The 23069-nt window shown below is 35.4% G+C and overlaps 4 protein-coding genes across 6 annotated transcripts; all 4 read left to right on the forward strand.

Annotated features, from left to right (window-relative positions):
• Nucleotides 1-438: 438 nt before the first annotated feature.
• Nucleotides 439-11357, forward strand: LOC130813395 (uncharacterized). Of its 2 annotated transcripts, XM_057679226.1 has the most exons (6): nt 439-699; nt 1229-1308; nt 1457-1942; nt 2033-3292; nt 5148-5313; nt 10505-11357. In XM_057679226.1, exons 3-6 carry the CDS (start codon nt 1517-1519, stop codon nt 11101-11103), a joined length of 2451 nt encoding a protein of 816 aa, XP_057535209.1. In that variant the 5' UTR covers nt 439-699; nt 1229-1308; nt 1457-1516; the 3' UTR covers nt 11104-11357. The 2 variants fall into 2 exon arrangements, with proteins under 2 accessions (XP_057535209.1, XP_057535208.1); XM_057679225.1 differs by having other exon boundaries at nt 440-699; nt 1457-3292.
• A 1425-nt stretch (nt 11358-12782) lies between these two features.
• On the forward strand, nt 12783-17814 carry LOC130813397 (uncharacterized). Of its 2 annotated transcripts, none has more exons than XM_057679232.1 (5): nt 12783-13421; nt 13886-13965; nt 14112-15926; nt 16530-16695; nt 16940-17814. In XM_057679232.1, the coding sequence occupies exons 1-5, from the start codon at nt 13322-13324 to the stop codon at nt 17539-17541; spliced, it is 2763 nt and encodes a 920-aa protein (XP_057535215.1). In that variant the 5' UTR covers nt 12783-13321; the 3' UTR covers nt 17542-17814. The 2 variants fall into 2 exon arrangements, with proteins under 2 accessions (XP_057535215.1, XP_057535217.1); XM_057679234.1 differs by having other exon boundaries at nt 12783-12987.
• Nucleotides 17815-18692: 878 nt separating this feature from the next.
• LOC130813399 (UDP-glucuronic acid decarboxylase 1-like) lies at nt 18693-19349 on the forward strand. Its single transcript, XM_057679236.1, has one exon. It carries the CDS (start codon nt 18693-18695, stop codon nt 19347-19349), a length of 657 nt encoding a protein of 218 aa, XP_057535219.1.
• Nucleotides 19350-19873: 524 nt separating this feature from the next.
• On the forward strand, nt 19874-22735 carry LOC130813398 (UDP-glucuronic acid decarboxylase 1). Its single transcript, XM_057679235.1, has 6 exons — nt 19874-20013; nt 20181-20260; nt 21538-21621; nt 21730-21804; nt 22318-22410; nt 22524-22735. The coding sequence occupies exons 1-6, from the start codon at nt 19878-19880 to the stop codon at nt 22728-22730; spliced, it is 675 nt and encodes a 224-aa protein (XP_057535218.1). The 5' UTR covers nt 19874-19877; the 3' UTR covers nt 22731-22735.
• The last annotated feature ends 334 nt before the right edge of the window (nt 22736-23069 follow it).

Genomic DNA, 23069 nt, shown 5'->3' on the forward strand with positions numbered 1-23069 from the left:
TTAAAAAGTTCATTTTGTCATTTTAAGGTGTTTTATTTGTTGTTCTCAAACAAAATATGTCTAATTATATCACAAATATTGAATAAAGTACCTTTGTTTATCACCATTTTAATATTTTAATAATATTTGTGGTTTTCACATATCTTGCACTACTTTTATTTTACATTTTAATATTCTCTTTCACATGTATCCAATAACTATAAAATTTTTTTTTATTAGTTGTTATCTATATATTTTTTTGAAATAACTTTTTTATAATATATTTTAATATTTATGATCCTTATTTTTCCTCAATTAAATTTTTTATTGAATAAAATAATATATTTATTATTTCAATTTTTTTTTTAATTTTCGTGAATATTTATTAAATGGGACGAGAGACATTTTATTTGTAGCTTTAGGATCTAGTATGTAGATTCTAGTATATGTCGTTTCCTATTTTTGTCATAACCTCATTTTGAATTTAAAACATCTGCTAAGTCAAGGTTTCCTTTTCCAATACCAATTTCTTCTGCTTTATTACTCCACTTGTAAGCAGTAACCCTTTTCCATGTAGCAGATTCTTTAACTAAAACTTGTTCAAATGAATATGATTGAAAATGGAAAGATTTCGCCGAAGAACAAATCATTCTAGGGTTTCCATTACTACCATTGTTGATCAAAGTTCGGAAAATCAAATTACCCAAATTTACCCAAAAGGTATGTAATTACGAACTTTAAAGTTAACAATCGAGTAGTAGATGTTACATCTTAGCATGTCCTGTCTTTATTTTGAGCTCAGAAAATTGGATTACCCTAATGCGCCCAAAATTGGGAATGGCGTAATTTGTGGGGCTTACTCTAATTTTTTTTAATTTTTTTTTGTTGTTTTAGTGGGTAAAGCTATGATTTTGGTTGTTAATTTGACAATGTGTATGTAGTTGTAGGTTATGATGATGATGCATTCTGGAATTGCTTGTTTTTCACACTTTTAATGATGGGCCTTGCATCTTTTTGTCCTTTTAGTGCCTGCCTTTTGTTTTTTTGTCCTTGATTTTGGGTTGTAGTTACAGTACCTAATTTTAATCATTCCTTTAATAAATGGATACATATCTATGCTATTTGATTCTCTCTTCATGCTTGTACATATCATAGTAGTTTTAGCAACCATAAGATATGAGAACCCATTTACACACCATTGTTTGAACTTTGAAGGTTGTTTCACCTCCACTTTTGGGTTTTATTCCAGGAAACCAGCTGGTTGCAAAACACAATTAAGCTCCTAAGTTAGTTTCTCGTTCTAGTATCAAAACATTGGAGGAGAAACAGGTAATTTTTGGGCTTGAGTCTTATTTTGTGCTTGTGTTTTTTGGGTGTTTGATGTGAGTTGCCTTTTTAGTTTTTATGTACCATGTTTAAATACAGCTGATTTTTGTTTGTGGGGTTTTGTTTCTAATCATGTACATGTCTGTTATAGCATTCTTTTGACTTGGGAAGAGGTAGTGGGATCCCACTGACGAAAATATTGGCGGATGAGATGTCTAAGGAAACTGAATCTGGTAGACGATCTCTGAGTCTTATTGCTCGATTGATGGGTTTGGATGGGTTGCCTGCCTCACATAATATCAACAAAAAACAAAAGAGACTTTCTGACAATAACCAAAGAGGTTCTAATTCTGCTGGGGTTTCTAAATATAGCAAGCCTCTTGATAGCCGGCATAGGAAGAATGCTAGGGCACCACAGCAGTTTAAAGATGTCTTTGAAGTTAAGGATGGATCATATATGGCAACCAGAAGTACTACATCTCGAGCACTGTCAGATCAAAACTTATCTGAAGACGAAATTGCTTTCATAAGGCAGAAATTCATGGATGCCAAATGCCTTTCTACAGATGATCGAAGTCATCATTCAAAGGAATTTGATGATGCACCGGAAGGGCTCAATTCTAACAAACATCTTTTGGTGAGATATCTTCGGGAGCCTGATACGTTGTTTTTGAAGCATATTCGTACTCTGCATAATGCTTCTGAGTCTTATCATGGTGCAATGCAGGGAGCAGACTCCAAGAATTCTGTTAAATCTAATATCGATGTCATAGAATGTCAGGCAGGTGAAGTTTCTCAAAAGATTGACATTAGCCATTCTTATAAGCGTCATAGTAGCTGTTACAATAGGACGTATGATAAACATGCCGCAGATTTGCAGAAATTGAGTTTTTGTGATGAATTAAATGTGGATGCTTCTTTAGTCCCCACAAAGATTGTACTTTTGAAGCCAAATCTTGGTAAAACACGCAACGTTTCTAAATCTGCATTGGCTAATACTACTTGTGATCCAAAATCCGACTCTGTGTTTTATCATGACAATCATGGAAGAAAATCTGAGGAAGCAAAAGAGCTAGCCAGGGGAGTCACCCGTCAAATGAAAAATAAATTAGGCATAGATTCCTTTAATTTTCTTTCATCTGGATATAAAGGATATTCTGCCGATGAGAGTTCATACGATACATCAGAAAATGATTCGTCAGATGAATCAGAGATGACTTTTGTGAGTTCCTTTACGTCATCTAATAGGACTGTACGTAGAAAATCTTCATCAGTACATTACATGGAGTCTTCTGTCACTACGGAGGCCAAGAAAAGGCTCTCTGAGAGATGGAAATCAACTCACAGATTCCAAGGGCTTGGCGAATCGAGTAAAAGCAGCACATTAGCTGATATGCTTGCCATCCCAGATGTGGATATAAGGCCACAGAGCCCTGAAATTACATATGGCAGGGATGAGTGTTTTTATAGGTGTGGGAGGAGTGATGGAACCACAGAACTGAATACTCCTTTGGGTATCAGTAGTAGGGATGGCTGGAAAGATGGATCTCTTCAAAACCTGTCTAGGTCTAAATCCCTTCCAACTTCTGTTAATCGCCTTGGAAGTCCTAGATCCAGCACAAATTGTGAAGCACTTGCTGCAGAAAGGTTTTTGATTCGAAAAGAAATTGTTAGTCATGGTAGAAATAAGGCAGTTAGGAGGGAAGCTAGAAGAAAAGATAGATCCTTTTTGGAATTTAGGAAGCCTAGTGATGAGAAATCTCAGTCTAGTCTTGTAAATTTGGTAAATTTGGTTGATGATGCATATGAGATGCAATCGAGTGATAACGTAATGAAGATTACCTCTGACGGGAAAGATTCACCAGAAGTAAAAACTGTGATTCTGGAGACACCATCTTGTAGGCCTGATACATGTCTACCTCTTGACGGAAATGTTCCTCTATCACAAGATGGTTCTTCTTCACTTGACATGCCACCTTTGCCACAGGTCTGATATTAATGTTTTAGGTTATCGAAATTTTAATTATTTAATATTTGCCTCTGTAAAATAATGTGGTCCGTACAAGAAATGAAAAGTATTTTATGGTAAACTTTGAATCTTTCCATATCGATTATATGGACCTGGAGAAGTATTTCTTAGATCTTCAGCGCTGGTGGCCTATAAGGTGTTCTGGAGTGTTTGACACTTTGTTATTATATGCTAACAAAGTTTCTTCTATATGTGAGTTCCACATCTCAATTTATCTACTCAACATTTGAGAGATGGAATTAAATTGAACGATCTTTATTTCTTTTCCTTGTGTGGGAGCTAATTAATGGCGTTGAGGAAATGCATTGTTGTATTTCTATTTGTTTTTTTCTTGTATTGTGTATTAGTGTGTCTCTGACTTATAAAACCAAGAGAAAAATAATACCATGTACATGTAAAAGTCCACATGAGGTAGAGATGAGAAGAGAGGTTGTGATTGTTACAAACAAAAATATCGTAATTGGGTGATGGAGATTCGATGTTGGTAGTAAGCTAAGAAAAGTAGGGTATTCTGCGAATAAATATGTGCAAAAATGAAAAAAAAAAATCAAGAAGTAGACAGAAAAAACAGAGGGTATACAAGGAAAAAAAGTAGTAGTGGGAGGGAAGAAACTTATTGAAAATGAGTTCTAAGATTGGCTAACAAAGTTGAAATTTTTTCTTTTAAACTTATACTCCCGAAGTCCCAATGTAACATATTAGCTGCAGAATTGATTAGAATATAACTTGTACATTAATTGATTCTTTTGAATATTGATCTTCATTTGAATAAAATATATTAGAAAGCGTATCCTAAAATAGAACGTTGATGTCTCTGCATGAGGCTTTTAAATACTATCTATATTATACTATTAATATACTGCCTTTTTATCTCTTTCTTGATACAAACATATCCTAAAATTTCATGTGATTGAATTACTGTATCGTACTTGTCTTAATTCCTACCTACTTATGATACCTTAACTCTCCTGTAAATCCTACTTGTGTGCACCAAAATTTTTTTGATACGCTGCATTAGCTTTCTGTTTTCATTGTTAGCATGGGAGCTGACTGCCTAATAATGACACAACGTGACACTAGCATACTCACCCTAACCAACTGTACACCTATATCTTTTTTTTTTTTTTTTTGTTCGGATGGTATTTTAGTCTAGTTCACCTAACTAGTCAGATATTCTTTCTGCCTTCATTGACAACCACAAGTTTGGATGCTATGCCTTGACTATTAAGTCTTGGTTCACTCGTTTGTGCGAATCGAGCATAATTACTGCTCTTTGACTTTCAGATGATATAGTAGAAGCCTATGTTACTTGGACTCAGGTATTGATGTTGGATACCGGTACGTGTCCAAGTGTGGGATACATCTAAATATTCAATTTTACGCCTAAAATGAAGGGTCCAAGTGCCCTACCAATATTCAAGGATCAAGGATCGGATATGGGTACGTGAAGCAAAATGAAGAGTTTGAGTAACATAGGTGGAAGCTATTTATTCTAGAACACTAAAGGTGTGGCCAGTTTCAATCATGTGAGTATGAACAAGATGTTTTCTCTTAGTTTAAAGATGTGGCATGTTATTGCAATCCCAGGGAATCGTGTGAGTATGTGACAGTAAAGACAAAGTATACAATATAATCTTTTATAGTTGGCATGAAAATTTTCTTGTTTGAGGCTCTGTCTGCAAAGATTGAGATTTAATACAAAAATCAATTGGGAAACCTTGCATTATGATAATATTTCTTTTATAGTAATTTTTAAATTTATTTTCCTTTATTTGCAAACTCCTTGATATGGTTCTTTTGTTTGATCTTTCAGGTAGAAGGCTCTTCTTGCTCACAATGTAATGTAGCTCATCTTGAACCTTCCACAAGCAGCAAGGAGTCTGAACAACCTAGCCCAGCTTCGGTTTTGGAAGCTCCTTTTGTTGAAGATCTATCATCTGGTTCAGAGTGTTTCGAAAGAGTCAGTGCTGATCTTCATGGTAAGAATCTATCTTTAGTGGCTAATGATAATTCTCATGCCGTTTTTATTTTTGGACATAACAGTGCCTCTTGACGTGATGTGTCATATTGCAAGATTTGTGCTAAAAAACAATGCCAATAAATTGTCGTTCATTTATTCACGATGAGTGAGGTTTTGAGAGGGATGACGAGGCTGCTTTTGATTTGTAGTATGCTCTTTCTTAGATTCATAGACGGTTTTCTGAAAGGGTACTTTGCAATTAGTGGTAAAAAGCTGAAAGCTGACCCAACTCAAAAGCCTCAGGCTCTTGAAAACCCATGAAAAATTTTCAAAAAGGATTTACGCCTGGAAATTGAAACGAACAAAAACTAGGTCACCCCCAAATCGACAAAAGTTCAGTGAAGACTGTAAACATTTCTAACCCAAATATATTTGATTCACCAAACCAGTTTACTGAATAAATGTATGGATCCATTTTGAGAACACACTCGCGATAATGTAAATAAAATTGAAATGAGTTTGTTTTGGTTCTGTGGAGATTTAGTACATTCTGATTCTATGTATCAAATGTATCTCACCATGTAGTTTTGATAAAACCATAAATGGTTTACCATGCAACAAGTCATTTGTTTTTTCCATTTCTCATGGTTGACAGGGCGAACAAATTATGTAATTTTGTTGTCCTTGTGCTACATGATTATTGCATGCTGCTAGTATTCATTGGATAGTTACTTTCTATTGTGTGCTGATCTTCTTGGTATCCTAATTAAAAATAAAACTTTTACTCAAACTAGAGTGGCTATACCACTATAGTAACTGTAGCCACTATAAAAAATATTGATTCACTACATTGTAGTTAAAATTTCAAAATATTAAGGTCAAAAAATAAAAATCCCAAAATATTTGTTTTTGGTGAAATGAAAATATAATAGCTTATAAGACAAAAGTATAAATGATAAAAGTTACGTGGTAGCATTTTAATTTCTTGAAATAGATAATAAGCTATTGTTATAATCTAGGTGATGAATGATCATTTCAAATATTTGTGCATTAGTTGTCAAACTTTTCTCAACTCCAAAGAATTATCAATATGGATTGTAGTAAATTCATTTAAAATAGTTATTAAAGGATATTTAATAAAGATACAAAAAATGATTATGACATAATTGTATCTCCACCTTGACGAGAACACGTAGTCAACCACTTCCTCATCAAACCATAGTGAAGCGAAATCATTCTCAAGCCAAACCCGATGCAAAGCTCAAGCATAAGCCATACATCCCGACAAGTCTGCAACCAAGACCCATCCCGATAAGCCTTCAACTAAGACCCATCACATACTCGTTTCCAAGTATAATAACTCATAACGCTCAACTAGCATCACAAGTTCACTCATAATGCTCCATATGCATCACGAGTCCATGAGGCAAGCTCCACCTTGAGGTTGTGCACACCTCCACCAATGAGCTCCCTCACACCGCCCCTAAGGGCCTATGCTAATGAATCCAGCATAGTAAAGAATCTACTAGGACTGTCAGACCATCCTACCTTCTTTACCTCTATCTTCATGTACGTGCATTCCGAATAAAATCTGACCATACCATGATTTTCCCGAACATCAAGTACTTGATCGCTAAACAAACAATTATAGTACACAAAAGCTAACCAAGGTTGATCACAAAGAACCATTACTGAGATCATAACACAATCAAACTCAGCGAACACAACCCAAGGTTCAATTGATGTAACACAACACTTAACATCATTCCCGTACATAAGAAACACAACAGCTGATCCAAGCAAATCGTAGAAAGAACAAATCTGTACCTGCCAGTGCTCCCACCCAGGTTGGGTCACAAACCTGCAAATGACACTTCTGGCATGCGCAAAACAAGTACACATCACAGCATACTTCAAACACCGAACCATAACTCTAGACATGTAGACCGACTTAGCCTCAAAATGAGGTGATGTAATTGAGCTAAGTAACACTACCAGTCTATATAACAGTTCCCACACTCTGCTCATAGGTAAAGTCATAGCAAGCCATTGCGCCCGCTCACTATACTCTACTACGTGCTCATAAGTTGGAGGTCCAAGTGACTCCACAAAAATGGCTACCAACCTTGCCGATCCCACAAGGTTCAATGCATAACCTACCACATTTATAGCAACCAAAACAACACTCACTACAGGCAACCTATTAGACTTCTCGATAAACATATAGGCTTTTCTTGAAAACCTTTAGATTGGTGGAATGTTCTCTGTACTGACTCCTTTAAACTATCCACAGAGATAGAGATAGCACCAGAAATCACAGTCAGAGAGATACCTGAGGTAGCATCAACACCATCAATCTGGGGTCGAACAGCAATGGATGAGGAGTTAACCTCATACTCCACCTTAAACTCAGTACCACTATCACCATAACCAGCTGCTGCAAAATACACAACAACACACCAAAGCCCTAACAAGACTCCAAATATGAGATAACACGATACCCTACTGAGCCAAACCACACACATACTAGTCACCTCTAATCCCATGTGTAAACCCCGATCGAATAAACTAATTCAGTATCTACTCAACAACCAAGTACCAGAGAGCATGCATAAGACTCTCCCTAACAAGGTCCAATTTGCTATTCCTGTAACACCGTTCTGCAATGGTGTTATCCCATAGGTATGATGCCACAAAATACCTAAAACATAACAAATCCACAAAACGAACTATCCAAATGTAGCCAACTAACCATCTTACCATACAAGTGATCATGAGCTTCAATGCTAAGCTCACACCCGTGTTTAAACCCAAACACCCAATGCTTGTCTTCCTCAAGGTAGGCATCCTTGACACATGTAAGACCGATTTCCAATGGACAATTCCAGCCCTCTACTTTCACCCATATAACCATGCCTATCATAAATCGTCATCTCCTGGTGAAAAGTAGAAGCACTAACAGCAGAACTAGGTAGCGTAACACCCTGAAAGACATACAGGGATTTCACCTTGACACCCTTAAGTATCAAAAAACGAACCCTTAAAGACACTCACTTCCCCATTGCTAAACTCACCCTTGAGCCCCAAATCATCTAAGGTCCCAAGCGATATCAAGTTCTTCTCCAATGCAGGAACATGCCTCACCTTAGTCAAAGTAACCCTTCTCCCATCACTAGTTCGAAGTCTCATGGAACCAATACCTACTACTTCACATGGAGTACCATTAGCAATCGTAACTGAAGCCCCAAAACAAGACTCATAAGTATCAAACCAATCCCGACGAGGACTCATATGGAACGAACTACCAGAATCAAGAATCCAGCTATCAACCAAATCACTAGACTCAACACAACTAATCAATGCTAAATCTTCCTCCGAATCATAGCTCTTGTTCTGTTTACTTTCGACTATTGTGGACTGAGATTTATTCTTTAATTCTGGACATTTAGACCCAAAATGTCCTGGTTCCTGACAGTGATAACATATTATGGTCTTAGTGTTGCTAGACCTATCTCTACTATTACAAGTATCCGACCTAGCACCGTTACTATTGTTAGACCCCTTTTTCTTTCTAGAATTTCTACCCGACCTAACAACTAACCCACTGCCATAATTCTCATTATCACCTGTCGCCTTTTGATGCAACTCCCTAGTATAAAGTGTTGCCTTCACTTCTTCTAGGATCAACGAGTCTTTGCCAATCACAAAAGACTCCACAAAGTTCTCATAACCATTCGGTAGAGAAACAAGCAATATTAACGCTGCATCCTCATCATCTATCTTAACTTCTAAATTACGCAAATCTAGTAAAATAGAATTAAGATTTTCTAGATGATCCCTTAATGGCGCACCTGATTGCATCCTAAGGCTAAACAACCGCTGTTTCAGTAGTAATTTGTTGGTTAAAGATTTTGTCATGTATAGTGACTCCAATTTTAACCATAATTCTGCGGCCGTCTCCTGATTAGCAACCTCCGTGATGATATGATCATCAAGGCTTAGTAAGATGGTAGAATGAGCCTTCTCTTCCATCACTACTAACTGTTCATCAGTCCATCCGTCTCCAGATCCCGACGTAGATGTCGCATTCTTTGGGATCAACGGATGCCAAATCTACAACTGCTTTAATAACGCCTTCATCTTAATCTGCCATAACCCAAAGCTATTCTTCCCATTAAATTTCTCAATCCTTATTGTAGAATCTCCTACCATTGTTTCCTTCAAAAACTCTTCCTAGGATTAAACCTGAGCTTGTACGACAGCGGAAGCAAAGATCGAAAACAATAATAAAAGCAATAAAGATTCATACAAACAATAAGGAAAATCACGCTGAGAAATTAATGTGGTTCACTATCAACGTGATAGCTACATCCACCGGCACCGAGAATAAACTTTTCACTATAAACCGGGAGATTACAAGATGAACACGAGAAACCACAACAATGGCTCTCCAAGCTTTTTCTCTCTTAGTTTCCTCACTTTGTGTTTTGCATTGCATCCTATGCTCTAATTCTAATTACATGGGGCCTTTATATAGTATACCTCATAATAAAAAGAAATTAGGATTAAGAAAATACAAAAGAAATCGTCAAAAACTAAGAGTAACCGGCCAAAAACGTGCCAAAACTAACTTCCTGCGAAAATCGCAGTGCTCCGCGCCCCGCGTAAAACTCCGCGGCCCGCGCACAACCTTCTGCCTGGCGATCTGCATTATCCATTTCCTAAATCTTCATCCCATATAATGACTTGTTCAAGTCACTATATTTCAACAATAATCATAGCATTTTGGAGGGAAAATTTTTAATAAGAGATTGACACAGACAATTTTGAGAACGATGTTTCAGCCGTGTTTTACTTTAGTAATAGTTATTAAGATTACCATAATAATAATAATAATAATAATAATAATAATAATAATAATAATAATATGTCTCTTATTTCCACAAGGCAAAAAATTTATATTTCTTTAGTTTCTATGGGCGGGATACACAGCGTACGATGATGATGATTGAATCATTTGCACTTCTTATCTATGTGCAACTGTTGATGATGTTTGTTACCAAGGGCCAATCGGAAACAACCTCTTTGTCATTAGTTATTATTAACAAGGGTATGGTTGCGCACATTTGCCTCCCAAAATGTCACTTAAGTGGAAGCCATTTTATGGCGTTGGAGATATGAAACATTCTGAATATGCTATTTATTTTTAGGGCTAAGAATACAGCTTCAGCTTCTTAAACGGGAATCTGAAGATTATGATGGAGGATCTATTCTCATTTCTAGTGATGAATATGTGGAGGATTCAGTCGAATTCACTCCTCGTAATGGAGGATGTTGGGAATTTTGGTACTTGGTAGATGTTTTGGCCCTCTCTGGGTTAGATAAACCTAATAGTGAGTTGTTTATAAGTACATGGCACTCTCCGGATTGTCCAATTGGCTCTTGGGTGTTTGAAGATCTCGAAAAGAGATACTGTGAATCAGAGTCATGCTCACGATCTGAACGGAGACTGTTATTTGATCATATAAACGCCCGAATCATGGATATCTCCCAACAGTATGTCGATACGAATGCATGGGTAAAGAAACCGGGAAAAGCTATTGATCCTCGATGTTTGAAGGACATGTTAAAAAACGAGCTGCATAACGTACTCGACAATCATCAGAACAAGCTAACGGAAAAGGAATTGGACACGGTACTACTCAGCGAAATGCAATGGAATGCGCTCGAAGAGCATGTAAGTGATGTAGGTAAGGATATCGAAGGATTATTGATGAATGAGCTAGTAACAGAATGTCTTCCTGTGTAAAACAGGTTATTATTGTTGATTCGATCGAATCCTATGTCTAAACGAACGTTGTTCTGTGTAAAACGGGTCTTAGTTCGATCAAATCCTACGTTTGGTAATATATATGTACACGAACTGACCTTGATCAGTTCGGCAGGGGAGAGTAAGCTGTTATATATGCGTAGGAATCCTATTTTCAATGAATAAAAGAGGTAGTAGGAATGAGGATTATATAATGGTTCTAATTATATAACGAATTATTCCCCGGTCTTTTTGAATTTGCTACATAAAGAGCTCCCTTTATATTTAAACAAAGGGGTACTGCCTTCAAAATTTACCTAATAATCCTTGGTTAAGTAGAAGCATTCATGAGATTGACAGTTGTAAATTATTACTTTCATATTCTAATTAAGTGTCTATTTGATTTTGTACACTTAAATGTATTATTTAATTTTAAATATCTTTTATTTTGCTATGTTAAAAACTAAAGTATAAAAATTAATATTTTTAAAAAAATTTAAAATGTGACGAATTAAACAACATTTTTATTGACTATGTTTTAACTTATAGATTAGTAATAAAATGCAAATTAAGCATGATCGATAAATATGAAAAAAAAAGATATTTAATTAGAATAAAAGATTTTACATCTTTGATAAATAATGTACAAAAAGAGGGCGAATAATCACGTTAGTCTAGTTTTTGTAAATATAATATTGAATAACATTAGTTTTCCAAAACAAATTTAGAAATGAAATCAAATTTAAATTACTGTTTTAAAATTCAAATAAATAATTACAAGCAATTTTTTTTGAAAACCAATTACAGGCAAAAAAATACTAACAATATATGGAAGTCTTTTCATTTGAATTTATTTATAATTAGAACTAATAATAAATTAATTTTGCAATGAGGCAGTATCCCTGGCCCTAATAGTCCAATTACATGTCCACATATATTATATCACTATTCACAACTCATAAACTTGTTTATCTTATTTCTTACCTCTTCCAATTTCATACTTAAATTATTAATTAGATGTAAAAATAAGCTAGCAACATAATCTAATTATAAATATGAAATAACAATTACAAAAATAAATTAATTAGGACTTTTTACTATTCATACAATAACAAATTAAATAACAATACTCTAGTTTGTATGTATAATTTTAGTCTTGTAGCAAAAACAATATTTAGTTCCAAACAATAATACCCCTATAAATTTTGAGACAAAAGAAATGCAATTAATTTGTTACTATACGTCTCCTTTTTTATATCATCAGTATAATTAAAATTTTTTATTTATTTTCTAAACTTCTAAATTAATTATTAATATTCATGTTTTTTCTTCAGTAGCAATCGAGGAAAGACGGATGAGTGAGAGTACATTAAATACAATGAGGTGTTTGTTGTTATCTTTTTTGTTTGCTTGTTTGACTATTTAATCTATATTTAAGGCGTTTCTCACAGTTAAATCATCCTACTTAAGAATTTTATTATATAATTAATTGTTAATTATTTATTAAAGAAAAAATAAATCAATAAACATTTGCAAAAACTAACTTTTTTGATATTTTTAATTTTAGTTATAACCAATAAAAAAGACAAAAGCTAAAAGCAAATAAAAAATAGTATACCAAATACACCGATACGTAATTATGGACAATCAGGCACACATTATGAGTTGCCCGGCAAGGCAGGGCATGGGCAGACTAGTCAGATTTCCATATTTGAATTTATTTTCTTCACACAAACTTCAAAACCCTCAAACTGATTCACTGTACTAATACTCTATTTCCATAATAAGCTTAACAAATGGCCGCCATGGATATCCGCCATTAATGGCTGCCGTTGCTTGACACTTGACGTAGACATCTAACATCCACATTATACACTCTACATAGTATACTCTTTTTTCACTTTTTTTTTTATTTTTTTTTCTATTTTTCTGTTGAGCTTACTTTCTTTCCTTTCTTCATTGTTGCTCTTTTTGTTCTTTTCTTTACTTTTCTTCTTCACTTTGTCTTTTACTCTCTCTTTCTTCATTATTTGTATCTTTAGGATCTATATAGATTCTATTATATGTCGTTTCCTATTATTATCATTTCTACATTTTGAATTTAAATTTTCTGCTAATATAAGGTTTCCTTTTTTCCTTCTGGTTTCTTTTGCTTTGTTACCCGTACTCTTTTCCATGTAGCAACTTCTAAAACTAAAAGTAGTTTAAATGATTGAAAATGGAAAGATTTCGACGAAGAACAGCTCAGTCTAGGGTTTCCGTTACTACCATTGTTGATCACAGTTCGGAAAATCGGAAAATCTCATATCATCCTAAAGGTTCGTAATTATAAACTCTAAAGTAAGCAATTGAGTGGATTAGATGTTAGTAGGGTCGAGGAAAGAGGAAGAAAAATTGGAATGGCGTAATTGTGGGGTTTACTTCCTTTTTTTTAAAAAAAAAATAAAACTTTTGTTGGTAGAGCTATGATTTTGGTTGCTAATTTGACAATTTATATGTAGTTGTAGGTTATGATGATGATGCATTCTAGAATTGCTTCTTTTTTACTCTTTTAATGATGCATTTTTTTCTGTTCTTAGATTTGGGTTGTTAGTTGTTATTGTACCTAACTCTAATCATTCCCTTAATAGATGGATACATTTTTGTGCTACTCTATTCTTTCTTATGCTTGTACATATTAATGGTGGTTTTAGCTACCATAAGCTCTGAGAATTTATTTAGTTTCTATATACATACACCATTTTTGAAGCTTGATTGACCTCCATTTTTGGGTTTATATCAGGAAACCAGCTGGTTGCTGAACAATATAAAGTTTCCGAGTTAGTTTCTCATTCAAGCATTGAAATTTTGGAGAATAATCAGGTAATTTTGTGTTCAAATCTGATATTGTGCTTGATTTTTGGGGGTTTGAAGTGTGTTTCCTTTTGAGTTTTTATTTACTGTATTTAACCTTAGCTAAATGTTGTTTGTGGGGATTTTGTTTCTAATTTTGGGCCTGTGTATTATAGCTTTCGTTTGACTTGAGGAGAGGTAGTGGCATCCCAATGAAGAAGTTATTGGCAGACGAGATGTCTAAGGAAACTGAGTCTGGAAGACGATCACCGAATATTATTGCTAGATTGATGGGTTTGGATGGGTTTCCTGGTTCACATAACAAAAAGCAGAAGAGACTTTCTGATAATAACCAACGAGGTTCTAGTTCTGCTGGGGTTTCCAAAAATAGCAAACCTGTTGATAGTCGGCATAGGAAGAATGCTAGGGTACCACTGCAGTTTAAAGATGTCTATGAAGTTAAGGATGGATCATATACGGAAACCAGAAGTACTATTTCTCGAGCACCGTCCTATGAAAACTTAGAAGAATATGAGATTGGTTTCATAAGGCAGAAATTCATGGATGCCAAACGCCTTTCTTCAGATGAAAGACTGCACCATTCAAACGAGTTGGATGATGCACTAGAGGAGCTTAATTCTAACAAAAATCTTTTGGTGAGATATCTTCGGGATCCTGATTCTCTGTATTCAAAGCATATTCATGATCTGCTCTGTGCTCCTGAATCCTATCATGGTGCAATGCAGGGAGCAGACTCCAAGAATGCTGTAACATGTAATATTGATGTCATAGAGTGTCAAGCAGGTGAAGTTTCTCAAAAGATTGATATTAGCCATTCTTATAAAGGAAATGCGAACGCTTCTTCAATCCCCACAAAGATTGTACTTTTGAAGCCAAGTCTTGTTAAATCACGCAACCCTACTAAATCTGCAGTGTCTAATACTACCTGTGAGTTAGAGTCTGACTTTGCGTTTTATCATGAATGCTTGAGCCTAAAACAACCTGCATCGGAGGGGAGGGGTAACAGAAGCAAGTATAATGATTGTGACAATTATGGAAGAAAATCTCAGGAATCCAGAGAACTAGCAAGAGAAATTACTAGTCGAATGAAAGATAAATTAGGTGTAGGTTCTTTTAATTTTCCTGCATCTGGTTATAAAGGATATTCTGCCGATGAGAGTTCATACGATAGCTTAGAAAAAGATTCATCCGATGAATCAGAGGTGACTTTTGTGAGCTCTTGGACTTCATCTAATAGGACTGTATGTAGAAAATCTTCATCGTCACGTTACATTGAGTCTTCTGTCAATATGGAGGCCAAGAATAGGCTCTCTGAGAGATGGAAATCGATTCACAGATTTCAAGAGCTGGGAGAATCTAGTAAAGGCAGTACACTAGCTGAAATGCTTGCCATCCCAGATGTGGACATCAGGCCACGGAGCCCTGACATTACATTTGACAGGGATGACTGTTATCGCAGGTGTGGGAGGAGTGATGGAACTGCAGAATTGAATACTCCTTTGGGTATTAGCAGTAGGGATGGCTGGAATGATCTATGTGTTCAAAACTTGTCTAGGTCTAGATCCCTTCCAACTTCTGTCAATCACCTTGGAAGTCCTAGATCCAGCACAAATTGTGAAGCAATTGCTGCAGAAAGGTTTTTAATTCGGAAAGAAAACATTAGTCATGCTAGAAATAAGGCAATTAGGAGGGAAGCTAGAAGAAAAGATCGATCCTTTTCGAAAATTAGGAAGCCTAGGGATGAGAAAACTCAGTCTAGTCATTTAAAAATGGTTGATGATGCATGTGAGAGGCAATCAGGTGGTAATTTAATGAAGAATGCCACTGATGGGAAAGATTCACCAGAAGTACAAACTATGTTTCTGGAGACACCATCTTGCAGGTCTGATGCATATCTAGCTATTGATGGGAATGTTCCTCCTTTATCCCAAGACGATTCATCTTTAAACGACATGCCACCTTTGCCACAGGTATAAAGTTTATATATTTGCTTTTTGTATATCCAATTATCGGATATATGCCTATATATAATGAGCCTTACACAAGAACTGAAAAAACTTTTTGGGTAAATTTTGAATCTTTTTCTAGTCTACTCTTCCATATCCACTATATGAACCTGGTAATGTTTTTCTCAGATCTTCAGCACTTGGTGGTCTATAAGGCGTTCTGAAATGTTTGACACTCTTAGTTATTAGATACTAAGAAAGTTTCTTCCATATGTCAGCTCCACATATCAGATTATCTTTTTATCTTGAAAGGGAAGGAATAAAAATGAAATATCTCTATTTCTTTTCCCTCTTAGCATGGAGCTAGTTAGTGGTGTTTGGATAATGCATTATTGTATCTCTATTTGCTTTTGTTTATCTTTTGTATTATTGAGACTTATATAACTAAGAAAAAATAGTACATGTGGAAGTCCACATGAGGTAGAGAGGAGAAGAGAATGTACAACGGTTGAGATTTAATACAAAAATCAATTGGGAAACTATGCAATATGATGATTCATCATTTACTTCTAAAATTTGTTTCCCGTTTGCGTACTTTTTGACAATATTTTATTGTTTGATATTCAGGTAGGAGGCTCATCTTGCTTACCATGTACTGCAACTCATCTAGAAGCTTCCGTAAGCAGCAAGGAGTCTGAGCAACCTAGTCCTGTTTCAGTTTTGGAAGCTCCTTTTGTTGAAGATCTATCATCTGGTTCAGAATGTTTTGAGAGAGTCAGTGCCGACCTTCATGGTAAATTTCTATCTGTGGTACAGGATTCTCGTTTTCAATTTAGTCCGGACACAACAGTTTCATTCCAGTGGCAAAAGTTCTTTAATTAATATGGCATTAGTAGTTCGTGTTGGGTTGTAGCGTTTTTGTTGTTCTGCACTAGAATTTGTGTTTCATCTGAATTTACTAAACACAATAATAAATAGTTTTTCTTTGACCATCTTCCTGGTGAATTCATCCTTTTGAACATACTTTTTATTGTTAGGGTTGAGGATGCAGCTTCATCTGCTTAAGCGGGAATCTGAAGATTATGATGAAGGATCTATTCTCATTTCTAGTGATGAATATGTGGAGGTTTCACCCGAATTGACTCCTCGAAATGGAGCATGTTGGGAATATTGGTACTTGGTAGATGCGTTGGCTCTTTCTGGGTTAGATAAAACTAATAGTGAGATGTTCCATGGTACATGGCACTCCCTAGATTGTCCAATTGGCCCTTGGGTGTTTGAAGATCTAGAGAAGAGATATTCTGAATCAGAGTCATGTTCACGATCAGAACGGAGACTGCTGTTTGACCATATAAATGCCCAAATTTTGGAGATCTCTCAACAGTTTATAGATACTATGAAGGCACAGGTAAAGCAACCGGGAAAAGGTATTGATCCTCAATGTTTGAAGGATATGTTAAAAGACGAGGTGCATAACGTTTTGGAGAAGCATGGAAACAAGTTAACAGAAAACGAACTTGACATGATGATACTGAGCAAAATGCAATGGACTGCACTTGGAGAGCATATCAGTGATGTAGGTAAGGATATTGAACGATTGTTGATGGATGAGCTAGTAACAGAATGTCTTCCTTCGTAAAAGAGGTCTTTACTCGATCAAATCGCATGTATTAATGTATATGGACATGAACTGATCTGGATCAGTTTAGTAGAGGACAGTAGGTTGTCAAAAATGTTTATGAAATCATATTTTGAATTGAATAAGAGGCAGTGGGATAATTTTGTGGATCCAATTATATTATGAAGTACTATAGATCCTATAGGAGTATTAGACATTAGTTGTACAAGAATCTTGGGTTACTGTAAGCAATCATTATATTATGAAGTTGAAAGTAATTAATCTTTTTGGTAAGGATTGTACAACTAAACAGAGGGAAAACAACTTGTTAAGAAATGTTCTTTTCCTTCCTTTCTATCTGCTAAATATCTATTTACAGTTCATTGGGCGGGAACATTATCACTTTCGAATCTGCAATTTGTTTTTATGAAAGATCGAGATTTTTTTGTTTCCAGTTAGTTGATCAGAAAATAGTCGACTTGGATACCATGATTTGTTATTGAACTTGTACACAACAATATCCATACAAGTAGAGAGTTGAATGTATACATACACGATAAGATATCATCTTAAAACCAATTGGTAATAAGAGAAGTGAAATATCCCATCAAATATATATGTTAATCAATCTCTTTCTATTTATCTAAGGATTACATATAAATTATTTTTCAACGCTTTTAATGACTAAACTATACTTTAAAATTTATGCCTATCCTAACCACAATTTTAAACTCCCAATAATTAAATTACACATTTAAATTTATGCTTGTCCTAAATATAAGTAGCAAATTCAGTGGGGGAGAGTACATATTTAGCATCTTGACTCATGTAAACTATGGATGTTCAACCTAATTTTAATTGGCGGGCCTTTGCTTGGTTTCCACGGTTGCAAGATGTAACTTCGTAACCAATTTTTTACAAAATGTCTAAATTTTTCCATCTTTTTCTCTCCTTCATGCCATTTCCTCTAACTCCTTTTCCACTCATCTGAATCTCTGATACCCAAATCACTTCATTCTCTTCTCTGGTAAAAGTCTTTTCATTTCTGATCTTGTCTTAAACATTACTACTTTCTTATTCCAATCTACCAATTATCAAAACCCTAGTGAAAATCCATCAAAAAGGGGAAAAAGTGTATAAAATAGAGTCTTTTTTCTATAATTTGAAGAAAAATGAAACAACTTCATAAACAAAGTAGTGGGAATTCAAATAAGAGAGACGAAGAAATGCCCCTGTCACAAAATTCATCATATTCACCCAAAACACAAAAATACAATAGATCTTTTCCTAGATCCATACATTACCTCTTTAGGGAGCAAAGATTGTTGTTTATCTTAGTGGGTATTTTAATTGGTTCTACTTTCTTCATTCTTCAACCCATTTTATCTGGAATTGGTCCACAAGATTCAAACTTCCCTAAATCTAGTAGATTTGGGGAAAATGATGTTGTTGCATATGACAGGCTTCAGAGTAATTGGGTTGGTGGGAAAGTTGGAAGAATACCAGCTGGGATTGGAAGGCGGCGAATGCGGATTGTGGTTACTGGCGGTGCTGGATTTGTCGGTAGTCATTTGGTAGATAAGCTAATTGCAAGAGGAGATGATGTTATTGTGATTGATAATTTTTTTACAGGAAGGAAAGAAAATGTGGTTCATCATTTTAAGAACCCTCGTTTTGAATTAATCCGTCATGATGTTGTTGAACCGATTCTTCTTGAAGTAGATCAGATTTATCACTTGGCTTGTCCTGCTTCTCCTGTTCATTACAAATATAATCCTGTCAAGACAATCATATCCTCTCTTTTTTTCTGTTTGATTGATGAACTATAATTTCTTGTGTGTGTCTATTTTATGAATGCCTCGTTAAATCTGGTGTATTTTTTTTAGAATAATTTGAAATTAGAGAATTAAAGTTTTACACCTTTGCAAATTATAGAATTCTAACCACTAAGCGCTTAGACCAAATTACAGAATTCTAACCACTAAACCTTAAATTCTGACCACCAAGATGGTCAACGTGAACGTTGTACTTTGATAAAAATAAACATCGACGTTGTAATACGCAAAAGGGCTAAATTTTTAGCCTGTAATTCGTAAATTATTTTTTTATGACGTGAAGTTGTTGATGATATTTGCTATCATATGTCAATTAGAAACAATCTAATCGGTTCTGACCTTTCCAATCCCACTTACGTGGGAGCCATTTTATTTTATGGCTTTGGGATAAGAAATGTTGTGTCATTTTTGGTTTATTGTTATGATCCTTGTGCTTGATATGTTAGTTGGGAATTTGTTTTTAAATGCTTTGTGTAATTGTATTTTGTTGATGTCCTTGACTATGATTACAAGACCAATGTGATGGGTACCCTTAATATGTTGGGACTTGCTAAGAGAATCGGTGCAAGGTTTCTCCTTACTAGCACTAGTGAGGTGTATGGAGACCCTCTTGAGCATCCACAAAAAGAAACATATTGGGGACATGTCAACCCTATAGGTAAAAATTCTCCATAAGAAACTTTATCAACATTTCTTTACTCCAATGCCTCACAACTAGGCTTCCATGAAGGCGGAGTTTTGAGGTTCGGGTGTATGCATCTACACTTAATTTTTCGAAAGTTTCCTTGTGTTTGGTGGATGTCTCATAGTTCTTGTTCTATATAGGTGTGCGGAGTTGTTATGATGAAGGAAAGCGAACTGCCGAAACTTTAACAATGGATTATCACCGTGGTGCGGGTGTTGAGGTAAAATGGCCTTTTATGTAGACTGTGAGGAACTTTCATTGCTTTCTAACTTTACTAATTTAGCATTAGTATTCCTGTATAGAAGTATATTGTATTTCTAATGCAATGCGAAAAGATTTGCAATAGCAAGTAAATAATTTAGCACTCTAATATTTATTATCATATAAAGTAATGTAGCTTTACGTATCCTAACACCCATTGGACGTCCGTTGTTTCCAACAGATTTGGTATCAAGTATCAATGCAATATATGGATGCCATGAAAGGATTTCTGTATTGTATAATGTTCCTGTCAGTTATGTTATGCTTTTAACTGCTTTTAGTAATTTAGTCTTAAATCCCGAGTTAATATATGGGAGGGAAGGGCTTGATCAAGGCACCTTAACCAAAAAATTTAATGCTCCATTTGAGGAATTGGTCTTGTCTTTAATTGTGTTATGGTTTGTTTACATCCCAAATTTGAAGATCTTTTGAGCTTGGTGGAAGTCATAAAAGTGTTTTGTGAACATATTTTCTGTTGTTCCGGTCGTGGCTTTGCTCTATGCAAGTTGCATTTAGACATACCTCATACTACTTGTTGATGTAAAAGTGGATCAGCTGGTTTCTTGAGTACATAATGTTACCCTGAATCAGATAGCAGCGTCCAGTAAAGTTGCAACCTATGTCACTCAGACTATTCATTTTGCTTAACGTACCCATGTCCGATCCTTGATGCTTGGACATTGGTATGGCAGTTAGACACTTCATTTTAGGTGTGAAAGTGAATATTGAGACGTATCCGACATTTGGAACACGTACCAATATCCGTCATTAGTACACGATGTTGGAAATACTTCACATGTGAGACAAGATTCCACATCGATAAAATAGTGTGTTGTAGACTTACATATATATTGGGTGGCCTAATCCTCCTATTACCATATGGTTTTGGAAACAATGAACCTCACCAAGTGTATGTGCAAGTCAACGCTCATGACCCGTGGGTTTGTGGGCCCGAGCCCACGGATGCCCTGTGTCCACACAAGTGGGTCACGGTGAAATTATGTGACGAATTGTCACGGCCTAACACACGAATCCAAATAACATAGGTTGTAACCTTCGTGTAAGCAGCTCATGTGATAAAGGAAAGATATTACGTTTATTTTGGAATTTGGATGTTTTGTGCCATCAGTGAGTTGTAGCGATGATCTATGCGCTTGTGCGTTTGTTTTTACTTTCTCATTTTTCTACTTCTATATGCTACATATAGATATGATACTTTTTGTTTTGTGTCTGCAGGTGCGTATTGCACGTATTTTCAATACATATGGGCCTCGGATGTGTCTAGATGATGGACGTGTTGTTAGCAATTTCGTTGCTCAGGTTTTGATCTTCATTTATTATTCAATGTTTTTCGATATTGCATTTTCCTTTGGTTGTCGATGTCTTCATGAAATTTTTTCGTTTACCTTCTATACCATTGATTGGCAGGCTATTCGTAGAGAACCGATGACAGTCTATGGTGATGGAAAGCAAACTCGAAGCTTCCAGTATGTCTCGGACCTGGTGAGTTCACCCTGGAATGACTTTATGTTTGAATGACCATTTTTGTTTTGCAACTGTTATCAATGGACACATCTTCGATATCAACTTGTCATGCGTCAAAATTCTGTTTTTAATCGTTGTTTTTGTTGGGTTTTTTGGGCAAGAAATATTTTTATCACTACAAAATGAGTAAAATTAAAAAAAAAATATCGCATGTTGCAAGCGGAAAGTGTTGAAAAATAACCCACATGTGTTCTGATGTCGAAGAATTAGAGAGTTATGACTAACATATATAATACTTGAAGGTTTACTTTTCCTAATACCAATTGATTTTAGGATGGAACATCATTGGATTAGTGTGTAGTCAACTCTCCTCTCGTGGGTCTCGTGTACAAGCCCAAATTTATCTGGAAGAGTCACCGGTGTCTCAGATGTCGACTTATTGAACGAGTCTTCCATGGTCTAGGTCACTCGGCTCCATGAAACATACATTATTTTCCGGACAATAAATAACAATTAGTATCTTCATCATAGGTTGACGGACTAATGGCACTGATGGAAGGCGAGCACATAGGCCCATTCAATCTCGGAAATCCTGGAGAATTCACCATGCTGGAGCTTGCAAACGTACACTTTTCTCTTCCATCTCGTTCGTTTCCTAAACATTTAGCGTTTGCTTTTCGCATGCATGGTTGAACCTTGTTTGCAAGTTAATGTGCTCAAATTTTCTCTTCAATCAGGTTGTCAAAGAAACCGTAGATTCGAGTGCAACTATAGTATTCAAACCAAATACGGATGACGATCCCCACAAACGGAAACCAGATATCAGCAAAGCGAAAGAACTCTTGAATTGGGAGCCCAAAGTGTCGTTAAGAGACGGGCTACCTCTTATGGTATCCGATTTTAGGAACCGGATTCTAAATCAGGATGAAGGCAAAGCTCACTAAACAAATGTTCAAGCATTAAATCATGTTTAATGTCAAAAAATCGCTGTCGTCTTGTATTTACTTGAAGTTTTTGAAAATACAGGGTTTTCAACCTACGCAAGGAATATAATTTAAATGTAGCAAATTTAAAAATACAGGTCTATGGCTTATTAGTGACTTTTCAAGCTTTGATTAGATGATATATTTTGAATTTATTATTTTTTTCTTATTGTGATTTGTGAAAATGAAATACTAGTTTCAATAAAAAGAAATACTTTTCTGTCGGACATTTAGCAATTATATATAATGGGTTAAAGCAGTGGGATATTAGTAAGGTTATATCTAAAAATAGAAATTGAT

The sequence above is a fragment of the Amaranthus tricolor genome, chromosome 5, assembly GCF_026212465.1.
Source record: "Amaranthus tricolor cultivar Red isolate AtriRed21 chromosome 5, ASM2621246v1, whole genome shotgun sequence".
NCBI classification, from domain to species: domain Eukaryota; kingdom Viridiplantae; phylum Streptophyta; class Magnoliopsida; order Caryophyllales; family Amaranthaceae; genus Amaranthus; species Amaranthus tricolor.

Excerpts from the sequence above, each read along its gene's own strand:
- LOC130813395 (XM_057679225.1), top strand. The coding sequence starts at position 1,517 with ATGTCTAAGGAAACTGAATCTGGTAGACGATCTCTGAGTCTTATTGCT. Across the intron at positions 3,293-5,147 it reads ACATGCCACCTTTGCCACAG|GTAGAAGGCTCTTCTTGCTC; the intron begins GTCTGATATTAA and ends TTGATCTTTCAG. Across the intron at positions 5,314-10,504 it reads AGTCAGTGCTGATCTTCATG|GGCTAAGAATACAGCTTCAG; the intron begins GTAAGAATCTAT and ends ATTTATTTTTAG.
- LOC130813397 (XM_057679232.1), top strand. The coding sequence starts at position 13,322 with ATGGAAAGATTTCGACGAAGAACAGCTCAGTCTAGGGTTTCCGTTACT. Across the intron at positions 13,422-13,885 it reads AATCTCATATCATCCTAAAG|GAAACCAGCTGGTTGCTGAA; the intron begins GTTCGTAATTAT and ends GGTTTATATCAG. Across the intron at positions 15,927-16,529 it reads ACATGCCACCTTTGCCACAG|GTAGGAGGCTCATCTTGCTT; the intron begins GTATAAAGTTTA and ends TTTGATATTCAG.
- LOC130813399 (XM_057679236.1), top strand. The coding sequence starts at position 18,693 with ATGAAACAACTTCATAAACAAAGTAGTGGGAATTCAAATAAGAGAGAC.
- LOC130813398 (XM_057679235.1), top strand. The coding sequence starts at position 19,878 with ATGGGTACCCTTAATATGTTGGGACTTGCTAAGAGAATCGGTGCAAGG. Across the intron at positions 21,805-22,317 it reads TCCAGTATGTCTCGGACCTG|GTTGACGGACTAATGGCACT; the intron begins GTGAGTTCACCC and ends TCTTCATCATAG. Across the intron at positions 22,411-22,523 it reads CCATGCTGGAGCTTGCAAAC|GTTGTCAAAGAAACCGTAGA; the intron begins GTACACTTTTCT and ends CTCTTCAATCAG.